At 33.1% G+C, this 22,128-nt stretch overlaps 5 protein-coding genes across 10 annotated transcripts; 2 read left to right on the forward strand and 3 right to left on the reverse strand.

The window, feature by feature from the left end:
• The first annotated feature begins 370 nt into the window (after positions 1–370).
• LOC137832530 (protein ELC-like) lies at positions 371–4,003 on the forward strand. 2 transcript variants are annotated; one of them, XM_068641140.2, is made up of 2 exons: positions 371–2,295; positions 3,175–3,507. In XM_068641140.2, the coding sequence occupies exon 1, from the start codon at positions 999–1,001 to the stop codon at positions 2,235–2,237; it is 1,239 nt and encodes a 412-aa protein (XP_068497241.1). In that variant the 5' UTR covers positions 371–998; the 3' UTR covers positions 2,238–2,295; positions 3,175–3,507. The 2 variants fall into 2 exon arrangements, with proteins under 2 accessions (XP_068497241.1, XP_068497778.1); XM_068641677.2 differs by lacking the exon at positions 3,175–3,507 and adding an exon at positions 3,583–4,003 and having other exon boundaries at positions 675–2,295.
• A 1,569-nt stretch (positions 4,004–5,572) lies between these two features.
• LOC137835039 (NADH dehydrogenase ubiquinone complex I, assembly factor-like protein (DUF185)) lies at positions 5,573–10,087 on the forward strand. 3 transcript variants are annotated; one of them, XM_068643704.2, is made up of 10 exons: positions 5,573–5,778; positions 5,883–5,944; positions 6,023–6,166; positions 6,438–6,548; positions 6,641–6,845; positions 7,007–7,065; positions 7,468–7,520; positions 7,605–7,827; positions 9,305–9,413; positions 9,499–10,087. In XM_068643704.2, exons 1-10 carry the CDS (start codon positions 5,574–5,576, stop codon positions 9,759–9,761), a joined length of 1,434 nt encoding a protein of 477 aa, XP_068499805.2. In that variant the 5' UTR covers position 5,573; the 3' UTR covers positions 9,762–10,087. The 3 variants fall into 3 exon arrangements, 2 of the variants coding, with proteins under 2 accessions (XP_068499805.2, XP_090153585.1); XR_016517498.1 differs by having other exon boundaries at positions 5,596–5,778; positions 7,630–7,827; XM_090297459.1 differs by having other exon boundaries at positions 5,616–5,778; positions 6,023–6,171.
• Positions 10,088–10,609: 522 nt separating this feature from the next.
• LOC137830411 (large ribosomal subunit protein bL12c) lies at positions 10,610–11,653 on the reverse strand. Of its 2 annotated transcripts, none has more exons than XM_068637743.2 (2): positions 10,936–11,653; positions 10,610–10,831 (listed from the first exon to the last, which is right to left on the reverse strand). In XM_068637743.2, the coding sequence occupies exon 1, from the start codon at positions 11,523–11,525 to the stop codon at positions 10,965–10,967; it is 561 nt and encodes a 186-aa protein (XP_068493844.1). In that variant the 5' UTR covers positions 11,526–11,653; the 3' UTR covers positions 10,610–10,831; positions 10,936–10,964. The 2 variants fall into 2 exon arrangements, with proteins under 2 accessions (XP_068493844.1, XP_068493836.1); XM_068637735.2 differs by having other exon boundaries at positions 10,610–10,836.
• Positions 11,654–13,158: 1,505 nt separating this feature from the next.
• LOC137824118 (NADH dehydrogenase ubiquinone 1 beta subcomplex subunit) lies at positions 13,159–15,514 on the reverse strand. The gene is made up of 4 exons (XM_068629578.2): positions 15,293–15,514; positions 15,162–15,207; positions 15,004–15,067; positions 13,159–13,392 (listed from the first exon to the last, which is right to left on the reverse strand). Exons 1-3 carry the CDS (start codon positions 15,391–15,393, stop codon positions 15,014–15,016), a joined length of 201 nt encoding a protein of 66 aa, XP_068485679.1. The 5' UTR covers positions 15,394–15,514; the 3' UTR covers positions 13,159–13,392; positions 15,004–15,013.
• A 1,334-nt stretch (positions 15,515–16,848) lies between these two features.
• On the reverse strand, positions 16,849–20,104 carry LOC137836657 (serine carboxypeptidase-like 34). Of its 2 annotated transcripts, none has more exons than XM_068645713.2 (10): positions 19,731–20,104; positions 19,237–19,347; positions 19,022–19,117; positions 18,845–18,937; positions 18,668–18,756; positions 18,064–18,339; positions 17,830–17,966; positions 17,591–17,677; positions 17,267–17,372; positions 16,849–17,151 (listed from the first exon to the last, which is right to left on the reverse strand). In XM_068645713.2, exons 1-10 carry the CDS (start codon positions 20,029–20,031, stop codon positions 17,002–17,004), a joined length of 1,446 nt encoding a protein of 481 aa, XP_068501814.2. In that variant the 5' UTR covers positions 20,032–20,104; the 3' UTR covers positions 16,849–17,001. The 2 variants fall into 2 exon arrangements, with proteins under 2 accessions (XP_068501814.2, XP_090153333.1); XM_090297207.1 differs by having other exon boundaries at positions 16,941–17,151; positions 17,591–17,674; positions 17,803–17,966; positions 19,731–20,086.
• Positions 20,105–22,128: the final 2,024 nt, after the last annotated feature.

Below are 22,128 nucleotides of genomic sequence, written 5' to 3' on the forward strand. Positions count from 1 at the left end.
TGAGTATGCATGAGTCCCATTATGTGAATCAATATAAAGAGGGACACACCATTTAGCAATGAAAAATCTTTGTTTAGCTTCGTACTTAGCTAACAATTATGCACAAGCATGGACTTCTGGGAGAGTCTGTTGTAAATGAATATTTCAATCTCTGTTGATAAGTTCTCAGATTAGTTATACCAAAACAGTCACAGTCTTCATTCTTGATTTCTTCTCTTTAAACCCATCAACACCCCAACCTTACTTTCGAACATATATTTTGCAATAATTTAGATGTGTGTCATAGTTTGGTTCATTACTGTTATTTTGTGGAATGTTTGAGGTTTGAAACAGAAAAAAGGGGAAAAGAGCGAGTCAGAAAGATGTTAGAGCAAATGTAGGGAAGTGAGGCAAAATACAAGCACTAATATTCAGGAAAAATATCAAAAAAGTTAAATAAAGTCAGACATATTAATAAAATATGTGTGTGTTCCATTATTTTTTTTAGTTTCATCCTAATCTGTTCATTTTTGTATAGAAGACAGTTTAATTGCGTTAATTTATATTATAAATACTTTGAAAATGAGAATTTAAAATTTGGAATAAAATTTATGAAAATTAAAGTGTTTTTTTTTATTAAAAAGTTTCAACAAGGTAAATTTTTTATTAATATGTTGACTTACCTTGTATCAAATAATAAAATGTGATGTTGATTTTGGGGATAACGAATTAATTTACAGCAGAAGTGATTCCTGTTGGGATTTTTGATTGATGAAAAGAAGTTAAAACAAAAAAAATGAGGAAAGGGCGTTTTCGTAGAAGCTGAAGAAAAAGTATAAACAGTGACGCGTTTGGAATTTGGAGAGAAAAATTGAAATGCGTGAAAGTTATGAAGGAATTGGCTTAGGAAGGAAGAAAACAATCTGAGAGAGAGAGAGAGAGAGAGAGAGAGAGAGATAGCTGATTGAACAAGTCTAAGCTGCTTCATCTTCCCAACCCCAATCGGAATCGGAATCGGCATGGTCCAACCGGCGATGACGCAGTTCCTCAACTCCGTCCTCTCCCAGCGCGGCCCCTCCGCCGTCCCTTACTCCGAGGACACCAAGTGGCTCATCCGTCAGCACCTGGTGGCGCTCACCACCGCCTTCCCTTCTCTCGAGCCCAAAACGGCCTCCTTCACGCACAACGACGGTCGCTCCGTCAACCTCCTCCAGGCCGACGGCACCATCCCCATGACGTTCCAAGGCGTCACCTACAACATCCCCGTCGTCATCTGGCTCATGGAGTCCTACCCCCGCCATCCGCCCTGCGTCTACGTGAATCCCACGCGCGACATGATCATCAAGCGCCCCCACCCCAACGTTAACCCTTCTGGTTTGGTTTCCGTCCCTTACTTGCAGAATTGGACCTACCCTAGTTCCAACCTTGTTGATCTCATTCTCAATCTTAGCCTCCACTTCGGTCGTGACCCTCCCCTCTATTCCCAACGCAGACCTAACCCTAATTCAAACCCAAACCCAAACCCAAACCCCAACCCCAACCCCAATCCAATTCCTCACCCTCACCCCCATCCCAGTTTCGGAAACTCTTCTTCCAATTTATCTTCTTCTTCTTCTTCATCTGGCTACCCCCACCCTCACCCCCCTTCTAGGACTTACCCTCCTTCCCCTTACCCTGCTCCCGCTTCTAGGGTTCAGACCACGGAGGATCCTTCGGAGGTTTTCAAGCGGAACGCGATTAACAAGCTTGTGGAGATGGTTCATGGCGATGTTTCCGCGTTGAGGAAGACCAGGGAGGGTGAGATGGAGGGGCTGTTTGGTTTGCAGGGCGTGTTAAAGCAGCGGGAGGAGAGTCTCAACAGGGGGTTGAAGGAGATGCAGGAGGAGATGGAGGCGCTGGAGCAGCAGTTGCAGATTGTGTTGATGAACACTGATGTTTTGGAGGGGTGGTTGAGGGATAACCAGGGGAAGAAGATGGGGAGTTTGGACAATCCTGAGGAGGCTTTTGAGTGTGTGGATGCTCTCTCCAAGCAGATGCTTGACTGCACTGCTTCTGATTTGGCTATCGAGGACACGCTTTATGCCTTGGATAAGGCTCTTCAGGTGGGGGCTGTGCCGTTTGATCAGTACTTGAGGAGTGTGAGGGCGCTGTCCAGAGAGCAGTTCTTTCACCGCGCCACCACGGCGAAAGTTAGAGCGGCTCAGTTGCAGGCTCAGGTTGCCAATATGGCTGCTCGGAATCACCATTATGGTAGCTGACACTTGAACCCTTTTGTGACTTTGTTCGAGGGTGGTTCAGACGTTGAGATCTGCCATTGTGAGTACAGAACTATAGATTGCCATTTTATTTCTTCCCTTTGATTCTGCTTGTAGTCGATAGCATGAATTGGTTCTTATATTGTTACAGCCTTCAACAACTTGAAATTGTTAACCGGAGGCTGTACCATCGTTCTTATACAGTCTTAATAATACGATTTTCTTGAAATTTTGGTTGAGGGATTGTTTGCTCAATCTTTTCTATGTATAATTTTATTGTTTAGGAGTATACATGCTTATGGATCATAGATTGTTCCACCTTGTATTTTAAAACAATGGGTATATTACCATGGATATATACTTTTTTCTGCTTCCATTGCTGTTGTACCTGGCCTGTCGCTTTTCAAATTATTCGCATGCAATAGTTAAATATGAAGGCATTTTTTATGCTTTGTTTCGATAAAATTATTAGATGCTAATTGTTTGAGAAGAATTGTACACTTCGGTTCATATTGTCTTATGCCCATCAATAATTCTCGTTGGGGCTTCTTTGAATTTGGCGAATACCCATAAGTTCTAGGTAGAATTGTCATTCCAAACCTTGAATGTCATTGTAAACTTCGGCTTGGACCAACACAATGGTGATGCGAATTTGAAATTAGATGTGGTTTAAGCTGGCAATATAGTTTTTCAGTTTCTTTTTTAAACCAAGCCTCTGTGCAAACAATGCCATTAGTGTTGGGGTTTTACGTCGGACACTAGAAAGAATGTTTCTTGTGCTGTTTAAAAGAGTTTTCATATTGTCATTTAACTATAAATTGTCATGTATTATAAGTTTGTACAGTCATTTATTTTTTCTCTTTCAAATATATTCCTGTGAACCATTTTTATTAGAACAGGTGACTGATGTTTGTGAACTGTTTCAATTGTGCCTGTACAGTTTTGTAGTGTATTTGGCCATTTTATAGGCCAGAGGATTGTAAATATGTGCTGTTTCGGAGTTCAATGAACATACACACACTGTCCAAGTTCAGACAATTTCAAGAAGAGGGCATCTTGCTTTGTTATTTCTGACATGATCTATTTAATAGGATTGTTGGTCATTTATTCGTTTTGTTAGTTCGATTATATTAATGCTGGATCCATGCTTACACAACTTGGCACAGATTATATGGGGTCTAAAATATGTGTATGAATTAGTGATGCCGGGATTATAACTAATTTAAGCACAATTTCTTGCTGATATTCATAAAGTGAAATTCATTGCTGAAAATTCTTCCTCCCTTTTTTTTCCTGAGAGGTGCTAACAATACGCTTTTCTGAGACTCTTGCATTCTTCTGCTTGTAGACACGACCAAACAATATTATGCTCCCATCTCTCTTTCTCGCTTTCCCTGTCCTTGTCCTCTGCTCCTCTAATGAGACAGAAAGAGAGGTAAGGACAGTCAAATATGTTAATCATAATTTTATCATTTCGATTGATAGTTGTACGAGTCTGTTTGTACCTATAATGAAATTGTATGGGAGATAGAGGCAGATCAATATGTCTTAACCAAACCTTGTTCTACAAAATTTTCATTTTTCGTTTAGCAGTGCCACTCCTTTGTCTGTATCCACCAGATTTGGAACTTAATTGATTCGATGTTTTTGAGATGGGCGTCATTGAGTTATGACTAATAGAATCATAAGTGTTTTCCTTGTTTAGATTGTTTCCAATTCTTGGAATTTATTTGCTTTACTGCTAAATAAATGATGAGTTGATTGATTGATTCTTGTATTAAATAGATAGGTATTGGACCTGTTTCTATCTCTAATTCTGGGCTCGACAAAATTATCTGACATACGATAGTTTTTTGGTGTTTAAGAATTCAGTTAATTCACTTGTTGAGGGTTTGTATGCTTAATTTAATGCATAGAGAGAATGTTACACAATATTTTTAGTAAATATTTAGTAACACTATTTTTAATTGAAATTTCTTAAAAATCATAAAATGTTGGAAGTTTTAATTTATTGTTTTAAAATTCTCATCAAGAGGTGTTCTAACATAATTGGAAAATGTTTTTCTTACAAATTAAAATTTGTATGCTTAATTTACCTATATATATAGTAATTTATACATTATCTTTTTGCGTCAGTTTCTCTCCTTCATTGTAAAATGCGATGAACTTTGTAAGAGAGACAACCAAAAACATTGAAACATTGTTGCACAAATACTAGTATTCTTTTACTAATAATCTTATAGTGTTTGCTGATTAAAAAAAACCTTATAGTTTAAATTTCTAGAGTTTAACGAATACTATACTCTAGGGAAAAAGTGTTAAAGCACTTCCTTTCAATTTAAATATTAATAAAAAATAATAATTCACGATAATTAAGAATTCTAATTAAATCATTTTGTAGTACTAGTTTTATTTCAAAATTTATTTTTTCTAAAATATCTCTCCTTGAAAATTGATTTGATATTAACTTAAAAAATGTTACAAATAAAACATCAATTAAATGATATTTTTATAAATGACTTTATTAACTAAGTTATCATTAGTTGATATATTTTTTTTGTTTATATATCATACGAAATACTTTTATTGTTCAAGTTCAAAACTGTGTTATGTTATCCTCATCAAAGATGCTTTATGCTGTAAATAATCTTATACTAAGAATACTAGGTAATTTATTTATAGTAAGTCTCTAAAGAATAAAAAAAGTAAATATAAACTTTCTTTCTAATAACCTAGATTAATTTCGAATAAAAGGTAAGTTTAATGACTTCAACCAATATAATGACTACAATGCTACTCTCTTCAATTCATTTTACACGGGGTTTTAGTTTTCTCACAAAAAAAATAAATCGTGAATAATTTTATAAACAAAACATCTCTATACTTTTTCTTTCATTGTTTTATAATTATTATACACTTAAACAGAAAACATTTTTATAAACAAATCTATTTATAAATACATAAAATACTAGTAGTTGTCTTTTTTTAATTTGCAACGTGTTTATAATCGTCTAACAATACTATCTTCATGTACTTAGTCTATGATTAATATTGGAATAATCTAATAATTATTATATCCAAAGAAATAAATGACATTATGAAAATTATAAAAAGAAAAATAAAAAAACACGTAAAGGAGTACTATTTTTGGTTGGACATTGGTCTTAGAAAAAAACAAATATTTTATTTTTAATTTAAGTAAATAATCAAAATTCACTATAAAACTTATTTATATATTTTGTTTTAGTATAATAAGAAAATAAATTTACTGTGACTATAAAAACTTTAATCTCATTAATTTTATTTAAATTCTAGAGTTTCATCTTGTTAGAAAATCATATGTTACATATAAAACCCCATCACTTACAACTTCGATCGTTTGAAGGAAAAAGTAAAGAAGAAATGCTGAGAAAAGTGTTGCGCCAATGTTACTCACTTCATCGTCCCACAGTGACGCGCCACTATCGAAGGTTTTGTTCTTCTCCATCAGAGACCACTGCCGCCACAATCTCCATTGACCGTTCTACCCTTTACAATCCACCTGGTACTCTCTTCAATTTTCCTTCATTTCTTTGTTTATTATACTCACTCAACTTCTCTTTCGAAAAACAACTTCTGATTCTGATTCTGAGCCACCAACTGTGCCAGACCATACTCACCACCCAACTTCTGATTCTGAGCTCGTCAAGCACCTCAAGGGCATCATCAAGGTTTCACTCTATTCATAAAAAACGAGTCTTTAGCATTTGGGTTTCGTCGTTTTAAATTATGTCACTCGTGATTCTCAGTTTCGTGGAGGCCCTATTTCCGTTGGTGAGTACATGTCCGAAGTTTTGACAAATCCTAAAGCTGGGTATTACATCAATCGAGATGTTTTTGGAGCAGAGGGTGATTTTATCACCTCTCCTGAAGTTAGCCAGATGTTCGGTGAGGTGAGGTGAATTATCTTCATTTTTTGAACTAGAAATGTTTGTATAAATGTCTCTATTTCTAAGAAAAGAAAGCACAATGAAAAACAAAATATTTTTTTCTTAAATCTTTTAGAAGAACTACCATGAGATTTTTTTTACTGATTAGTTTATTGATAAGTTGAAATTTGCGGAGAAATTCATTTTATTTTATTTAAGCATGAAAAACAGTTTAGGATTGTCCAGGTGTCATGACAATGATTCAATTTCTAATACCTTGTTTATTCAAACATAGATGGTTGGTGTCTGGGTGATGTGTCTTTGGCAGCAAATGGGCCAACCTCAAAGAGTAAATCTAGTTGAGCTTGGCCCCGGACGAGGAACTCTCATGGCTGATCTCCTTCGCGTATGATGATGTGCTTTTATGCTTGAATTTCTGTTTAAAAACCTTTTGTTTACATTCTCAATTACATGTGGAAGTTTTTAATTTCTTCATAGGGTGCTTCAAAGTTTAAGAACTTCATTGAGTCATTGCACGTGCACCTGGTGGAATGCAGTCCAGCACTGCAGAAGCTTCAGCAGAAGAACTTGAAATGCGTTGATGAGGAGAATGCTTCTCAAGATACTGATATAAGAACTGCCAGGTCTTTGTTTGGCACTCCTGTATCGTGGCATGCAACGCTGGAGCAGATTCCATCAGGATGTATGTAATGCTTTTCCAATGAAAATAGACTTTTGGGCATAAAATATGGTGTGCAACTTCTTATATGAATTTCCAATTCTGTTCTGTGTTGCATTAAAACATCTTATTGAACTATATTCAAAAAATGCCCTGACCAAGTTATTGCTTTTGTTGTGCTCCAGTGCCAACGATTATAATTGCGCATGAGTTCTTTGATGCCCTACCAGTCCACCAGTTTCAGGTAATAGAATGCTTGCGCTATTAAGCTGAATTAAAACTAAGAACATCTATGAAGCTGCGAAATTAAGATTTTAAATTCAGAAATCTCCTAAGTTTTGCTTTCAAATGTTTCTTCCACAGCTATGTTTATTTTTTATTTTTTCATCCACAGCTATGTTTCGGGACAGATAAGTTTGAACCTCAATTGTTGCGTCCCCTTCTTGCTTCAAAGGGGATTTTAGCTTGGCAAAATTGATTGTTCTAGTTCCTTAATGTCCATTAAAATATAAGTCGTGTCATACTATACCTTGTATAAGTGCTGTAAAAAAATGAAATCCAAAGTTCTCTGTCAATTCCTACAATTTCTATATTGCTCTTGGTGTTACATTCTTTGAAGAACGATTTCTATGTCTGGGCACTGCAGAAAGCATCTAGAGGCTGGTGCGAGAAAATGGTTGATGTGGCAGAAGATTCATCGTAAGTATTGTAATGTAATCTACACTTTTGAATTGTATTTCCTCTGGGTTTAGTGTATTGATACTTCTTACCTATATCGAATAGGTTTCGTTTTGTTCTTTCTCCACAGCCAACACCTGCTACTCTCTATCTATTAAAGAGGTTGAAATGGGCTGCACCTGAGGAATTTGCTGAGCTCAATCAAATTGAAGTTTGTCCCCAAGCCATGGAGTTGACCCAAACCATTGCTGACAGGATAAGTTCTGATGGTGGAGGAGCTCTAATCATTGACTATGGCTTGAATGGAGTAATCTCGGACAGTCTCCAGGTCTAGCATCTTTCTCATCTTATTTTTAGAAGTGTTGCTTTCTAGTGTAGTATGGTATCCCGTATCCAACCTTTTGTCTTGTATTGTAATACCATGGAAATATCAGCTTAAGCAAACATGTTGGGTTAAGTTTCTGATAAAAAATAATAAGCATAGTGACAGTAAATCACAATCTATCTCTTTTGAGTATACCTTATGATAATATAGAGGGTAGTTGATGGAACTCATATGGTCAAAGATAAGGTTGTGAAAGTTTTGTAAAATCGACTTGTAGAATCAACTTGCAAACTTGTAAGAGTTTAACCTAATACTATAAATAATGTTAGCAATTCTATTAATGACATATATGCATAACATAATACTCTTAATGCAATAATATTTTAATATTTCCTCCTCATAATAAAGAAAAATAGCAATCAGAATAATAAAGTGTGATAATACTCTAATGCTGAATAAGATTAACCTACATAGATGACTAAATCATATATAAATTCATAAAAACATAAGATCTTAATAAGTAAACAATTAAAATAGGAGTGAGTCTAATAAAATATTGTTGTTGTTGGGTAAAATTATGGCTATTACATTTGATTTCAAACACATTAAATTGCTTCTTGACTAGAAAACTTACATCAGTTTGCCACGAGTTTACTCAAAAAAGAGTTTCGTTGCAAGTTAACTCATTTTCTCTATCTAGGATGGTATGCTCCTCCTAAGAATTTAAGCGTTAACTGAAGAGTTTGAGAAAAGATCAAACGAAGACACACGTGGGCGCAAAATATGGTGTGCTTGAGAGGAGGGATTAGAAACGAATAGGAAAAAGTGGGAAGGATGAGATGTGTTGTTAATGTTACTCATTTGGGAGAAAGTACCCTAAACCCTAAGTAATACTCTTAGGGTATTATAAGGTGTTAGTCTGACATGGAATAATATGCTGAGTGAAATGCTTTAGTGTCTTGGTTCTTCCCCCCTTAATAACTACTTTTAAGAGATGGTTCCCCAAGTGCCTGGGTTTTTGTCACAGTTATGTATGCAATTTGTCAGTGTGCTGGTAAGCAGGAAAAGGAATGCTGTTTGCATCTCTGTAGTAGCTCTACTCTGGGGTTACAGAGGGGTTATTCTTCTGAAACTATTCCCATTTCCTATAAATAATACAGATTCTGAGTGTTTCTATCAGTGGAGGATTCTAGCCACCTCGGTATCTGTCTTTTCTTCTACTCTTGCTTGTTTATTTGTAATCAATGCCACTACCGCAATCTGTTTTACTGTACCATGGGAATGGTTAAGACATGTTACTGTCAATGATTGTCATCCTAAAATTAAATTGAAGTTTCTTTATGCTGGTAATTGTCATGAACTTTTGGTTACAGTACCATGTACAGTACAGTCTAATATCTGAATTCTTGTAGTTGAAATATTACATGTAGATTGTCATTCCTCACTCTTGCTTTCTCTTATGGTGTTTGGATTGATGCAGGCAATTCGAAAACACAAGTTCGTGAACCTTCTAGACGATCCTGGCTCAGCCGATCTCAGTGCATATGTTGATTTTGCTTCCATTAGGCATTCCGCAGAGGAAGCTTTGGGTGTGCTTCCAAATTTTTCTCTAGTTTTAACAAATAGTATGATGATTAGAATCAGACTAAAAAATTAATTTGGTAACACATGCAGGGGAAGTGTCTGTCCACGGGCCAATTACTCAATCTCAATTTCTTGGTTCTCTTGGAATAAATTTTCGTGTTGATGCACTCCTTCAGAACTGCACGGAGGAGCAGGCTGAAGTCCTGCGAACAGGTTACTGGCGCCTTGTTGGTGATGGTGAAGCTCCCTTTTGGGAAGGACCCGATGAAGGTGTTCCGATTGGTATGGGTACTCGCTACCAGGCCATGGCTATAGTCAACAAGAACCATGGTGTTCCAGTTCCTTTTCAGTAACCCAAACCCTAATCAAATTAAAATGTCCAACCAATGCAATTAGTTTCCCCAACATCGTTTTGGGTTCACCAACGTTATAACTCAAATCAACTTTTGGCACTTCTGATTCCTATAATTATTTCTTCCATTTATTTATTCTTAGATTATTGTTTAATAGCCTTTTGCTTTACTGTTTTATGTAAGAGCTTCCAATTACACGGTGTAATTGGAAGTTAATTGCTCTTCCTGCCTTAAATCTATGTTTAGAAAGAAAGAACATTGAAAGAAGAGAAAGTCTTCAATGTCAATGGATTGAATGAAGTCTTCAAACTTGTTAGGACGTGAAAGGGTGTGTATCCCATTTTATTTATTTTTGTTTAAAATATTTAAAAATCAAATTTTTTATAGCATAAAAAGTGAAAAACAATTAATAACTAGTGCACTATTTATCTTAATTTATATTTTTTTAAAATTTATTCATTAGCTCTTTTATGATCACCTTTCTTTGTCCTAATTAAATTTACCCAATTAAAATACTCTAACAATTGGTGTAAGAATCATCAGATACGAAATTTTCATACAAAAGTCACATCTTTCAAAAGTTCAATTGAACATGGATGGACACACTTTTTCTTTTGTTTTCTATTTTCTTGAAGTTTGCCAGGAATATAGCTGAAGGCTTTGACATACAAAAAGAATTAGAAAGCTTACCATTAACTGAACATTTCTATAATCTTCTACTGCATTGGAAATGAAATTGGATGCTGAAAACCGCAAATTTAACAATCATGCAAACCTCAAGAATCAAGATTGTCCCAAAGCACACAATAAAGCAGAAAGTACAGATTGAAAAAAATAAATGGGCAGAGTGCAAGAAATTGAGTATCTCCTTAAAAGGTGAAAATCCACAGCAGATAAAATCTACATGACTAATTAAACATCATAGTCACACACAGATAAAGTAAAATTTATCCACATTATATTTGGGATTAAGGTTTTTGAGCGCCCTTTCCAATTTCCAATTCCCAATTCAGTTCATTATTTGAGTGATAAAAATACCCTTCAGTGGTTCACCCCGTTTCGACAAACACCTGAGCTGCATAAAAAAGATTAGAAAAACAAAAACTCATTTTTTCCTCATTACAAATAAAATTGAAATCCAGACAAAATGAAATGAAATTACAGTGTACTCAACTACAACAAAGAAGCAAAAACAATGAAGTCCTAAACAATGGCAATCTTTGCACCAGCTTCTTCAAGTTGCTTCTTCGCATCTTCAGCTTCTTCCTTCGAAACCCCTTCCTTGAACTTCTTCGGCAACCCTTCGATCAACTCCTTCGCCTCCTTCAGCGCCAGGCTCGTCAACGCTCTTACAGACTTAATCACCGCTATTCTCGCGTTGCTCGGCACCTCCTCGATCACCACATCGAACTCCGTCTTCTCCTCCACCACCGGCGCCGCATCCGCCGCAGCTCCTCCGGGAGCCGCTACGGCAACGGGAGCAAAGGCCGCTGCGGAGACCCCGAGTTTGTCCTGGAGGAAGTCCACGAGGTTCTTCGCCTCCTCGAGGGTGAGTCCGGCGATTTCGTCGCCGAGCTTAGTGATTTTCTCCGGCGCTTCGACGGCAGAGACGACGATGCGGGCCCGGCGCGTGGCGGTGGTGGCGCGGTGGAAGATGTTGGGGAATTGGAGGGAGGGTTTGGCGGAGAGGTGCGCAGGGTAAGAGGAGGGTGTAGGACAAGATAGGGAGCGAAGGGTAAGGGTTGTTAAAGTTGTTGAAGCCATTTTGTGATGAAAGAAAGGTTTGTTCCGTTTGGGATTTGAGGGAGAGAAGAAGAAAAGTGATGCAAACTCAAATGAACACTGAAGATAGGATAAGGGGATTTTGAAGGGCTTGGTTATGGAGGCCTTCAGCTTCATCTTACCATATTACCCCTCACTCTATCTATAACCCAACTCTTTCTGCTCAATATAAGGGTAAAACTTGTAATTTCTCTTTTCAGGATAAATTCTCCGAAACAATTTTATTTATTTATTTATTTATTTATTTATTCTTTCTCTCACTCCTTCATGATAAAAGCACATAACATTTACCTGTTTTTTATTTTATGAAAACTTTCCTTCATCTTTCATATAAAATGCTTTGTATATGGTCCTTTAAAATATGGGATGAACAAAACATGCTTTATAAGGTTTAACAAATGTCATTGTTGCACAGGACATTGGATTAGTGTGAGATTAGTTTCATATATGTAATACTATGTTCAATTTGTATAAATTTCTTTTGAAAAAAATGTTCTAAAAAGTGATTTTGAGAAACAAAAAACAGTTCTGGGATCCATGACATCATTGAAAAACAAATTTCGTTCTAGTTTACGACAAATTTTAACTATATTTTTTAAGAAAACTTAGATTTCTTAGATGACAATGTTTACTGTATTCTAATATTGTTATTTGTATTCTATTTTTTGCTAATAATATTATTTCTTGTGTTTCATCCCTCTTGCTTTCTTTGATGGTATACCTATATTTACACTGGAAATTCAGAAACACAAGTTTGTGAACATTAAAGATAATCCTGGATCATAATATGTTTGTTCCTAAAAAAGAACATAACAGTGCATGAGAAGATGCCATTAGATAAGCACTGTCATGCAATTAAACAAATGCACCAAAAACTGAACTTTGTAGCAATAGAGCATGGTAATGAAATAAAAAAGTACATGGAAATGAAGTTATAATGATGATGATGATGATGGATGAGAAGGAAGGAAAATTGGAGAAACACCTTCTAACTTCTCTCTCCAACAAGACATTCCTTATTCTCTGCCTTTTATTTGCCCCTAAAATTAACTTTTAAACTAGAATAACCTATAAATTTTATATTTAATAAAGTTTAGTTAATGTAATGACAAAAAACTGGACAGGTTTTTTGTTGTGATAAACAAATAGACCACTATTTTCAAAATATTCTTGCTCATAACAGGATGATAATGACATCATGATGATGATTTTGAACATTTCATCTTCTTACCTCCTTACTTTAAACAATAATCTTGTGTGTCTTACTCTCCTATAAGTGGAAAGGTTGATATATCCAAGTAATCATAGGCCCTAAACCATTTCAGAATATGCCTTTAATAAAAAATGAAATTTTTTTAGAACACTTAACACATTTTATCCTTGACAAAATACTTATTCCCCCATTAAAAATTAAAAATATTAAACATAGGTGTTTCTTCAAAACGCGCAGTGGAAATGTTTCCAACTTTATCACTGTTTTGCGACTTGACAATTCTGCAAATGATTTCTATCATTCGTGAATATGATCTATACTTAAAGATCCCAGGTTATTGAGCTTAGCACAACATGAAGTTCTTTGAAATAAACAAAAAGCATTATAACATTGTGTTGTCAATTTCTGAGAAGAACGATGAAATGGATAATTAAACCAACAAAACAAAGCCAATACTTTCATCTCAGTTAACAGGTGAGGAGCTGAAACATATCTAACCCTCATGAAATCATGCAAAAAGAAATCTCTTATTTTACAGCCAATTTATTGAATTGATCAAGGTAAACGTTCCAACTAACAGCACACCCACAGCACAGACACTTCAAGCTCTGTTCTTCCCATTCTTGGATATCGTGCCTGCCAAGAAAAATATTACATGTCAGTCAGCATTGTATAAACTCTTCTCTGAACAAATTATTTTCCTTGTAGAAATTTCTGGCTTACAGATGTTTCTAAATCTCAATCCGTGTTCTCCAAAAGATGATGTATATATACTGAACAGTAACAAGTTAATAAATCACTCTTGTAAATGTAAAAATAGAGAGAAAAACTTACGAGTGTGCTGTTTCATGAATTATTTCCTGCTATCATTACATTTCCTGAAAGTCATTTATATATTCAATTTTTCAAAATTTTAGAAACACAGTCTTTGTTGTATCATCATTTCCATTTCCTGTGTGTTTTCTATCTGGCACAAATTCAAAATAAGTTACTTTCATTTGACTTACTATGTTCCTTCTCCACCCTTCTTTCAACAATCATTTTCTAATTAAGAACCCCAAACTTCAAAACACATCTTCCCCTGCGAAGACTGTCTATTCAAATTTAAAACTATAGTGATTCTGCCAGCAATCGCAGAAACTGAGAGTCACCCAAAACAACTTCGAAGCTTAACATGAAAAAACAGGAATAGCTTTACAACTTTGAAGTTAGCTAAAGCACAGGGAGCACAAGCAATCAATTGACAAACGCATAGAAGCACAGACCAAATAGCCATTATCTTTGTCTAGCTAGCTTTGGGAAAAATACAATAATGATGATCCTAGTTGTCAAGACACCGTGATTTTAAATTTAACCCTGAAAAAGTTTATGGGCAAGAGTACCACTCCTCATAGAGCTCAGTTGGCCTTACATTAGAAATAAGACGTGAAGACCCCAGTCTTGTTTGGAAGCCATGACATGAGGATTGCAGTGAAGAAGATAATTCTTTACAATTACAAATCTGGCCCCGTATTATATTATAAGCAAACCCGTTAACAAGAAAAAACAATCTGTTAGCAAAATTTAAAATTTTCAGGAACGCAAACTCCCACTTCTAGGAATGTAAGAGAAAGTAACATTCCAAAGTTTTTTTTATCGTTTTATATTTTCAGAAAAAATGAAAACAGTAAATAATAAAACCAGACATCCCCTAAATGGCATGCTTCATCAAAAGCGTACACGTACATCATATGGAAATCAAAGAAAATGAATGATTTTCTTTTCCATCTCGAATTTGAAAACGATTTTTTATACTTCAATTTCAAATGTTTATCACATCAAGAGGTTTATTATGATATATCAACGATAAATATGAATACCAACTATTGGCAACAAAATAGTTATTACATTAGCCATCGTGTAGTGTAAGCCTAATGCCCAGAACAGAACGTGAACGAATCCTATTTTTTCAAGTAGTAACTAAGCTTAGCCAGCATCTACGGTTGTGTCTGGGGTATAATTTAAATCAAATGGCCGGGGATCATGTAGTGGGCTCAAACCCACACAATAACCCAAATTTAAAATGTCATCTTACGGTTTCTGAGATGCATCAGGTGTAAAGTACAGACATTGCATTGCAATACCAAACAAGAGTAAGAAAGAAAGCAGGTTTTTTTAAGTAATTCATAATCGGATAAATAGCTAACAAGGAAAGAGGTAATTGGAAATTAAATTTACAGGGAGAGGAGAAAAAAATGGTTGAGGTACCTAAGGAATGCTAATGCCCCTTGCCATGATCATCATGGTGACCCTCCCAAGGGTGCCTCCAGCCCTAGAAAAAACAAAAACGAAACGACGCTATTGTAAGTTTGAGGATGAAACAAATTGAACGAATTACTGAATTACGAGTGAGAGTGGTATGTTACCAATACAACAGGAGCATCTTGCTTTGCCCTGTACATTACCCAAAACCTGGAACAAGAAATCATAGAATCCATGAAATTAGGGCAAAAAAAAAGGAGAATATGAACAGCATAGAAGTGAAGTGAAAACTGACCACATGACCGCGCACAAACCCTTGCCGGTGATGGTGTGCCATCGCTTTGGGTGATGAATGGTAACACCTTTGTAGGTTGTGCTATCGCCGTGTCCTCCCATCTCTCTCCGCTTCCTCAATCACGATTCTCGCGTCGTTGCAGATCGAATGAACCCTCTTATTTGAGATCCCCTCTTTACCCTTTCTTCTCCAATTTTTCTTTCTTTTCCATCACTAACTTCATAAACGGTGCGCTTTATTCGAAAACATGATTTATCAATTTTCGAAATTAAAATATTTTTTTTTTAAGAATTATTGTTTAGTAAATTAAAATTTCTTTGAATTTCCAATTACAATATTTAAGAAATATAAATCATTTTTAAACTTTCCATCTCAAACATTAAAAAATAAATTATTTTAATAACTTTGTAATTAAACATTAATGTTGAGTCAAATATACTTAAAAGTATGTCTATTGTTACTGAAACATGTTTATCAAGTATAAATTTTGCCATGTTATTAATTAAAAAATATTTTAACGAATTAAAAAATAACATTTAGGAATCTCAAGAATAGACATTATATTTGGATTGACTACAAATAGTTATGATTATAATTTAACCTACTTGATAATTGGGTTGTACCACATATAAGATTTTTCTTTATAGTGTCAATGTATATATTCTTTACAAATTTGAAATTTAGCCTAATTTATAACTGAATTGTATCACATATAAGATTATTATATAGTTTCATTGTATACATTCATTAAATGTTTTTGTCTTCTGTAAATAAGTGTTTTTTTTAATCTAAAACATACTTTGGTTTTTCTATTACATTATTAAGATTATTTAAAAAAAATCATATTATTAAACCTATTTTTCTTTTTTGCACAATATTATTAACATTTCTCTATAAATGAAAAAAATTTAATTTGAAATAGTTTTTTAAAGAAAATCTAAAAACGAAAAATTAAATTGGACTCCTTTGTTTCTTTGATAATTTCAAACTAATTTACTGTTATTTCTTTAAAACACATGTGTCTTCGCATTTTTATTATATTAAAAATATATAATTTTAATATATATATATATATATATTTATAATTAATTAATTAAAAAATATTATAATTTTATAAAAACTATGTAGTCGTTATTTTAAAAAATTATTTAGTTATTTCGAAATAAAGAGAAATTATTTAATTTTTTATTTTATTAAGTATATAAATAAATTTTTTGTATTTATTAAAGAGTAAAATTATTCAATTAAATATAAATATAAATATTTTATAATATTTTAAATATTTTTTCTTATTTTTTTTGTATAGGTGATTGTTTTAGTTTAAAAAATGATTATTTAAAGGATAAAATAATAATTTGTGTAAATTCTCTTTATTAATGTTATAAATATAGATATAGATGAGATTGTTTGTGGTTGTACTTAAATTTTGTATTCATGTTTAAATTATATTTTAGTTATCAACATTATTATAAAGTTATTACTTTTGTTATTTTTACTTTTTTAAATTAGTAATTTAACCTCTTTGTGTAATTATAAAATGTTAACAAAGTGTTTATGTGAATAACGAAGTTAACTAACTTCTTATATACTGTAACAAAAGGAACAATAACACATAAAACACATAAAACAGCATTTTTGGAATAAAGAAACTTCGAATCTTATTGTGAAACAGAACTTAACAACAAAAGAATGAAAAGAAAAAAAAGTGATTAAATTGGTTTAGATGGTAATTGCTTATTTGCAAGGAAGTGTCGTAGCATCTGCAGAGCTGGTTTGGGAGTGTAGACTGGAACTTCATGCCCAGCACCTCTTATGGTCACAAAAGTAAGTCCTTCATACACCATTCTCCACCCTCCTACCTGTAGTTCAATAATAACACACAAATTCATTCCAATTCATCAAAATTAAATCCATATAATGAAATGCTTCATAGTGATTTCTTCTTTCAATTCACAGTTAAGATTTGAATTTTACCTGTTGGCTAGTGTACCAGGGAGTCCAATCTTGAACAATGGGGAGGCCCAACTTTTTGAGAGTGTATCTGGTTCCAGTCACAGGAACTCTTCCATCTGTATCTCCACTGTATAAACAAACAAATTTTGTGGATGTTATTGTACAGTACTCTTAATTACTTGACAGATAAAGCAAACATTGTAGTAATCTTGTGACAGTATTGTATTAGTCACTTGTGTGACACATCTAATCATCAGTGTTTTATGCATGGATGCTGAATGAAGAATCTTGTTGATCAGAATCAATCCATTAATTAGTTATCTCAAACTAAGAAATAGTGTGTACCTGAAAACCCAAATGCGAAGACCACCAGCTACAAGCTTCTTGATGACAGGAAGGATGGAAGGTGGTGAGTCATTCCAAACGATGCTACTGTGGACAAGAACAAAAGTAACAACGTCAATACATGTTCCATTCATCATGTGTTTTAACATTAATTTCATCAGTTGATGTAATGTCTCAAACTTCTGTGTCTGTCATGATTAGAAAAGATGAACAAGAAAATAGAGAAGGTGGATGAAAACCCGCAGTGAGTCCATGGATAGGAAATATTGGTGACATTGGCATGTAGTGCCTTTTGGACTTCTGGCCTGTTTAGGTAAACATCAGTGTAATCGGATGCACAGGGATCATAGCCTGCTGGTTTTCTACGCCACTCGTTCTGTTCAAACAAAAAATGTATATTTAAACTATACACTATAAAACAGAAAACATGTTAATGTGGAATTTTAGACAGAAACCATTAGCCGAAAGCTCACGAGTTTGGAAAAGGTTCGTGGGGTTCTGACGACTCGGGCTGTGCTGTCGATGTCGACGAGACATGTGGGAGTGTACAAGCTATACATGTCAATAACGTCATACGCTTCGAAGAACTTAACCATGTCGTCTCTGCATTCATCTGATTGATTTCGTCTTCTGAAATCGCATTGGGTTGTAAGGTTATGGTATAACGCATCAGATATCACTCCATGATCCCAGGCATACTCTACCAAACCCTTTTGATCTGTTTCGTCGTCCAATGCTGCATTTCCAATCTGCACAACCAACATCATTTCTCGAACTAGTTAATATCTATGAGTTTTGGACACGTTTCTTAAATGATATGTCTGTATCAAACTATCCTGTCCAATTCAAAAAATATTTAGTGGATTTCTGTCTTTTAACATAATGTTCTACATTTTAGAGATTATAAGTGTTTTCGTGTTCAATGTTTCGTCTCAATGTCTTTGTTAAATAGGTTACTATTGGTTTCGTGAAGTGTCTTTTTTTATTCTTCATTGATTTGTTTTTACCTATGCTTCATGAACACAGGTATGACAAAAAGGAACTACTCGTCTTATAGAGTTAACGGGGGAGTTTTACCATGAATCCTTGGAAGTTGATGTAGTCTTTCTTGGCACGATTGAGATTCATGTCGAAAATGAGCTCCGAGAGTTGTGGAACGTAGTGCCCTGAAACGTTAGAACAAAAGAAATTTAATATGAAAAGAAGATCCAAATCATGGTAAAGAAATATATTTGTGTTTTAGACCATAGATACCTCCATAGCTTTCGCCAGCAATGTAGAACTTGTGTGATCTGAATTGTGGAAATCTCCTAAACCACTTGACTATGAAGGTGTGTGAATCTTTAGCTGATGTTGGAAAATGAGTAGCATCAATAAATCACTCTTTGTAGAAGCAAGTGAAAAAAAAATCATAGATGACAGCAACATTACCAGTATTGGCGTCACCAAGCTCATCCAAATCCTTGCTGGTGTTGGTGTAGGAGAATCCCACTCCAACAGGACTTTCCAAAAACAAAAGATTGGCAGCTGTAGAAATCATTTTGGTTAACAAGGATCATCACTTTTCTAGCATAGATACTTATATTGATGTTTATGCTGAAAAAATACTATCAACTTCTGGTTTAAGAATGTAAAAATTGACCAACCATTGTTCCATGAATAAGGGTTCAACATCAGCTTTGGCTTGCTACTGTCCTGGGGAAAGAAGGGTCCTAGCTCCTCTGCTTCTCCATAACCAATTGAGGAACAACCTGGGCCTGAAAATATTCATGCATTTGAGTAATGTACATTGTGTCACGCTCAGCTATTAAGTCATATTGCTAGTTGCTTCCAACTATTTCTTCAAAATAAAGTTTAAACTTACTACTTAATTAATAGTTTATCAGACACACGAAAGATTATATTTATAGCAAAAGACATTATCCTTCTAACACGGGAAAAAATTTCTTTGTATTATTAAAGACTTCACATGACACAAGAAACATGTAAAAGGGTGATAAAAACAATATTACTTTAACTTATATTTTGATTCCTTCAAATGCAGTAGTTACTGAGTTATTATGTGACAGTATAAGAATATATCAGCATTAATTACTTAATTGTCACAATCATTCATTTGGGTCAGTAACTGATCACGTACCTCCATTGAGCCATAAGAGAACAGGTTTTTTGTGTGGTTTGTGAGTGGCCTCAAAGAACCAATAAAACAGTGCTCTTCCATTAGTTTCATTGACTGTGATATAACCTGCATATTGTCTGAACTTCACTGGTGGTTGCCCTGGTAATCCATAAACTCTATCAGCTTCTTGTTCTGCAAGTACTTCTCGGCTAAGATAATTATCATGATCAGATACTGAAAGCTTTGATGCAGCTAAAGCTGCTTTGGTGAAAGAGAGAAGAAGCAGAAGAAGAATATTGGAAATAAGTGAAGACAAAGCCATAACTGATATGTGTTTCTCAGTTTGTTTCTGTGGTTTCAGAAGTTGGCGAGGGGTTTATATAAGGAAGAGACTTAAGAAAAGAGTGACGTATACGAATATATTCATGTTAAAAGCTTAACTATCTCTAAATGAAAATATTTATGTACTGATTTATTACTTTGCTAAGGAATATTTACTTCTTAACTTTTTTATTAATAATTAATTGAAATTACTTATTTTCACTTCTTACTTTATGACCAGCAATAAATTAGAATTATTTGTGTTGTTTAATATAAAGATAAAGATTTGGTGATTGTTGTATTAGTTAAGACACTGGTGTCTTTGTTTTTCTACAGATTTTTTTTTTTTTTTTTTGTATTTCTTATGTATTTTGTTTCAAATATAATTTTATTTGAAAAATAGAAGAGTATACCCCACCTTTGTTGGTTATTGTGTAAATTTTACCATTAGTAAAATAGATATTTAATTAACTAAAAATAATATTGTCAACAAATAATTTACAATAATGTAGTTTCTTATAGTTTTAAAACAAAGATTTATGAGGATTTTTGTACCAAAACGAAATTTGTTCAAGTGAGGAATAAATTTATTAGGTACTATTTTTTTTACAAAAAAATATTGATTTTTAATTAAATATTATTTAATAAATTATTAAAGGTATTCTATATTTAATTAGGAATCTAAAATATTAAATAATTCATTAAGGGACTTTATATTTAATAATAACTTTACCTTTAATTGGGAAATTGTACAGAAAACTGGCTATTTTTAGTTATAAACAATTTTAGTATGTCATGAAAAGAGGTTTTTCAATATTTAATAATTAATAACTTTTTGAAAAAATCATCTTGGACTTGGTTTCTAATATAAAATTTATATTTAATCATTTATTTAAGAAAAATCATATTTAGCAAGAATGTTTTGGGATGTTATATATATAGAAAATTTTATTATTTTGTTAAAAGTAATTTCGGTATGTTACGCATAGAAGTCTTTACACAATTAATAATTAATACATTTTTTTATAGAGCATATAAAATTAAATTTCCAAAACCAAAATTATTTTTTAATAATTTATTTAAGAGAATTGTACCTAATAAAAAAGTTTTTTTAATTAATTGGGAAATTATATAGAAACTTATCTTGTTATGACTAATTTAGGTATGTTATACAAGCATAATATATTTTAAAATAAATATTATGAAAATTAATTTATAAAATAAAATATAGATTTAATATTTTTTTTATAAAATTCTTATCGAAGAATAATATGTTTAATTAAGAACAAAGACCTTTAGCGAGTATAGAATAATATTATTGTAAGATTAGTCATCGTTGTTTCATTATTTAAAATATCTGAAATTCAATTTAAAACAAAATTATTTAAATTAATAAAGTCATATATATATATATATATATATATATATATATATATATATATATACTAAAATCAAAAGATGCTTCAGGTTAGTTAGTTTTGAAAATCTTTTCTTAGTTTTAATAAAAAATAACAACTTTTACGTAAAGTTAAGTTAGTGTCCATTAGTTCAAATAAAAAAAATGCCATTCTAAATTGTGAAATTGATAGCTGAACAAAACAACAATCGAATCTCCTTTTATTTGCATTTATTTAGACTCAAATGTATATATAATAACAAACTAACTTTAGGACATGTTTGGTTTAAAAAATGTTTAATGTTTTCGATTTTACTTTTATTTTTTATAAAATTTTCGTCTTATTTTTATTTTAAATGATTTTTATGAAAATTAATAGATATAAGAAATGTATTATTTTCAAATTAAAAGGCCCTTATTTTTGTTTGATCTTTCTGGTTTTATAATCTAGTTAAAAAATAGTGAATCCCAAAATGAGTTATATAGCAAATGAGAAAGCAATTTAAACATGTTGACATTTAATTATTTATGCATGCTCTTTTCCCATTTCACACAATTTTGCATGTATGTTATAAAAACAAAACATCAAATAATTTTTTTATAAGTACCTTATATTACTTATTTTTATTTTATTAAAAAAATATCTCTTTAAACTTGTTTATTTGAATTCCCTTTAAATATTAGAGAATAATGAAAGTATTA

Source organism: Phaseolus vulgaris, chromosome 11 (genome assembly GCF_051622355.1).
Source record: "Phaseolus vulgaris cultivar YP4 chromosome 11, ASM5162235v1, whole genome shotgun sequence".
Lineage (NCBI taxonomy): Eukaryota > Viridiplantae > Streptophyta > Magnoliopsida > Fabales > Fabaceae > Phaseolus > Phaseolus vulgaris.

What these genes read in the sequence shown, in the direction of transcription:
- LOC137832530 (XM_068641140.2), top strand. Translation starts at nt 999, where the DNA reads ATGGTCCAACCGGCGATGACGCAGTTCCTCAACTCCGTCCTCTCCCAG.
- LOC137835039 (XM_068643704.2), top strand. Translation starts at nt 5,574, where the DNA reads ATGTTACATATAAAACCCCATCACTTACAACTTCGATCGTTTGAAGGA. An exon ending in GGAGCAGATTCCATCAGGAT is followed by an intron (nt 6,846 to 7,006) that starts GTATGTAATGCT and finishes GTTGTGCTCCAG; the next exon opens with TGCCAACGATTATAATTGCG. An exon ending in TACCAGTCCACCAGTTTCAG is followed by an intron (nt 7,066 to 7,467) that starts GTAATAGAATGC and finishes TGGGCACTGCAG; the next exon opens with AAAGCATCTAGAGGCTGGTG.
- LOC137830411 (XM_068637743.2), bottom strand. Translation starts at nt 11,525, where the DNA reads ATGGCTTCAACAACTTTAACAACCCTTACCCTTCGCTCCCTATCTTGT.
- LOC137824118 (XM_068629578.2), bottom strand. Translation starts at nt 15,393, where the DNA reads ATGGGAGGACACGGCGATAGCACAACCTACAAAGGTGTTACCATTCAT. An exon ending in GGTTTGTGCGCGGTCATGTG is followed by an intron (nt 15,208 to 15,292) that starts GTCAGTTTTCAC and finishes TTCTTGTTCCAG; the next exon opens with GTTTTGGGTAATGTACAGGG. An exon ending in AAGATGCTCCTGTTGTATTG is followed by an intron (nt 15,068 to 15,161) that starts GTAACATACCAC and finishes TGTTTTTTCTAG; the next exon opens with GGCTGGAGGCACCCTTGGGA.
- LOC137836657 (XM_090297207.1), bottom strand. Translation starts at nt 20,031, where the DNA reads ATGGCTTTGTCTTCACTTATTTCCAATATTCTTCTTCTGCTTCTTCTC. An exon ending in CTTCGCATTTGGGTTTTCAG is followed by an intron (nt 17,373 to 17,590) that starts GTACACACTATT and finishes TTGTTTATACAG; the next exon opens with TGGAGATACAGATGGAAGAG. An exon ending in CCTGGTACACTAGCCAACAG is followed by an intron (nt 17,152 to 17,266) that starts GTAAAATTCAAA and finishes ATTGAACTACAG; the next exon opens with GTAGGAGGGTGGAGAATGGT.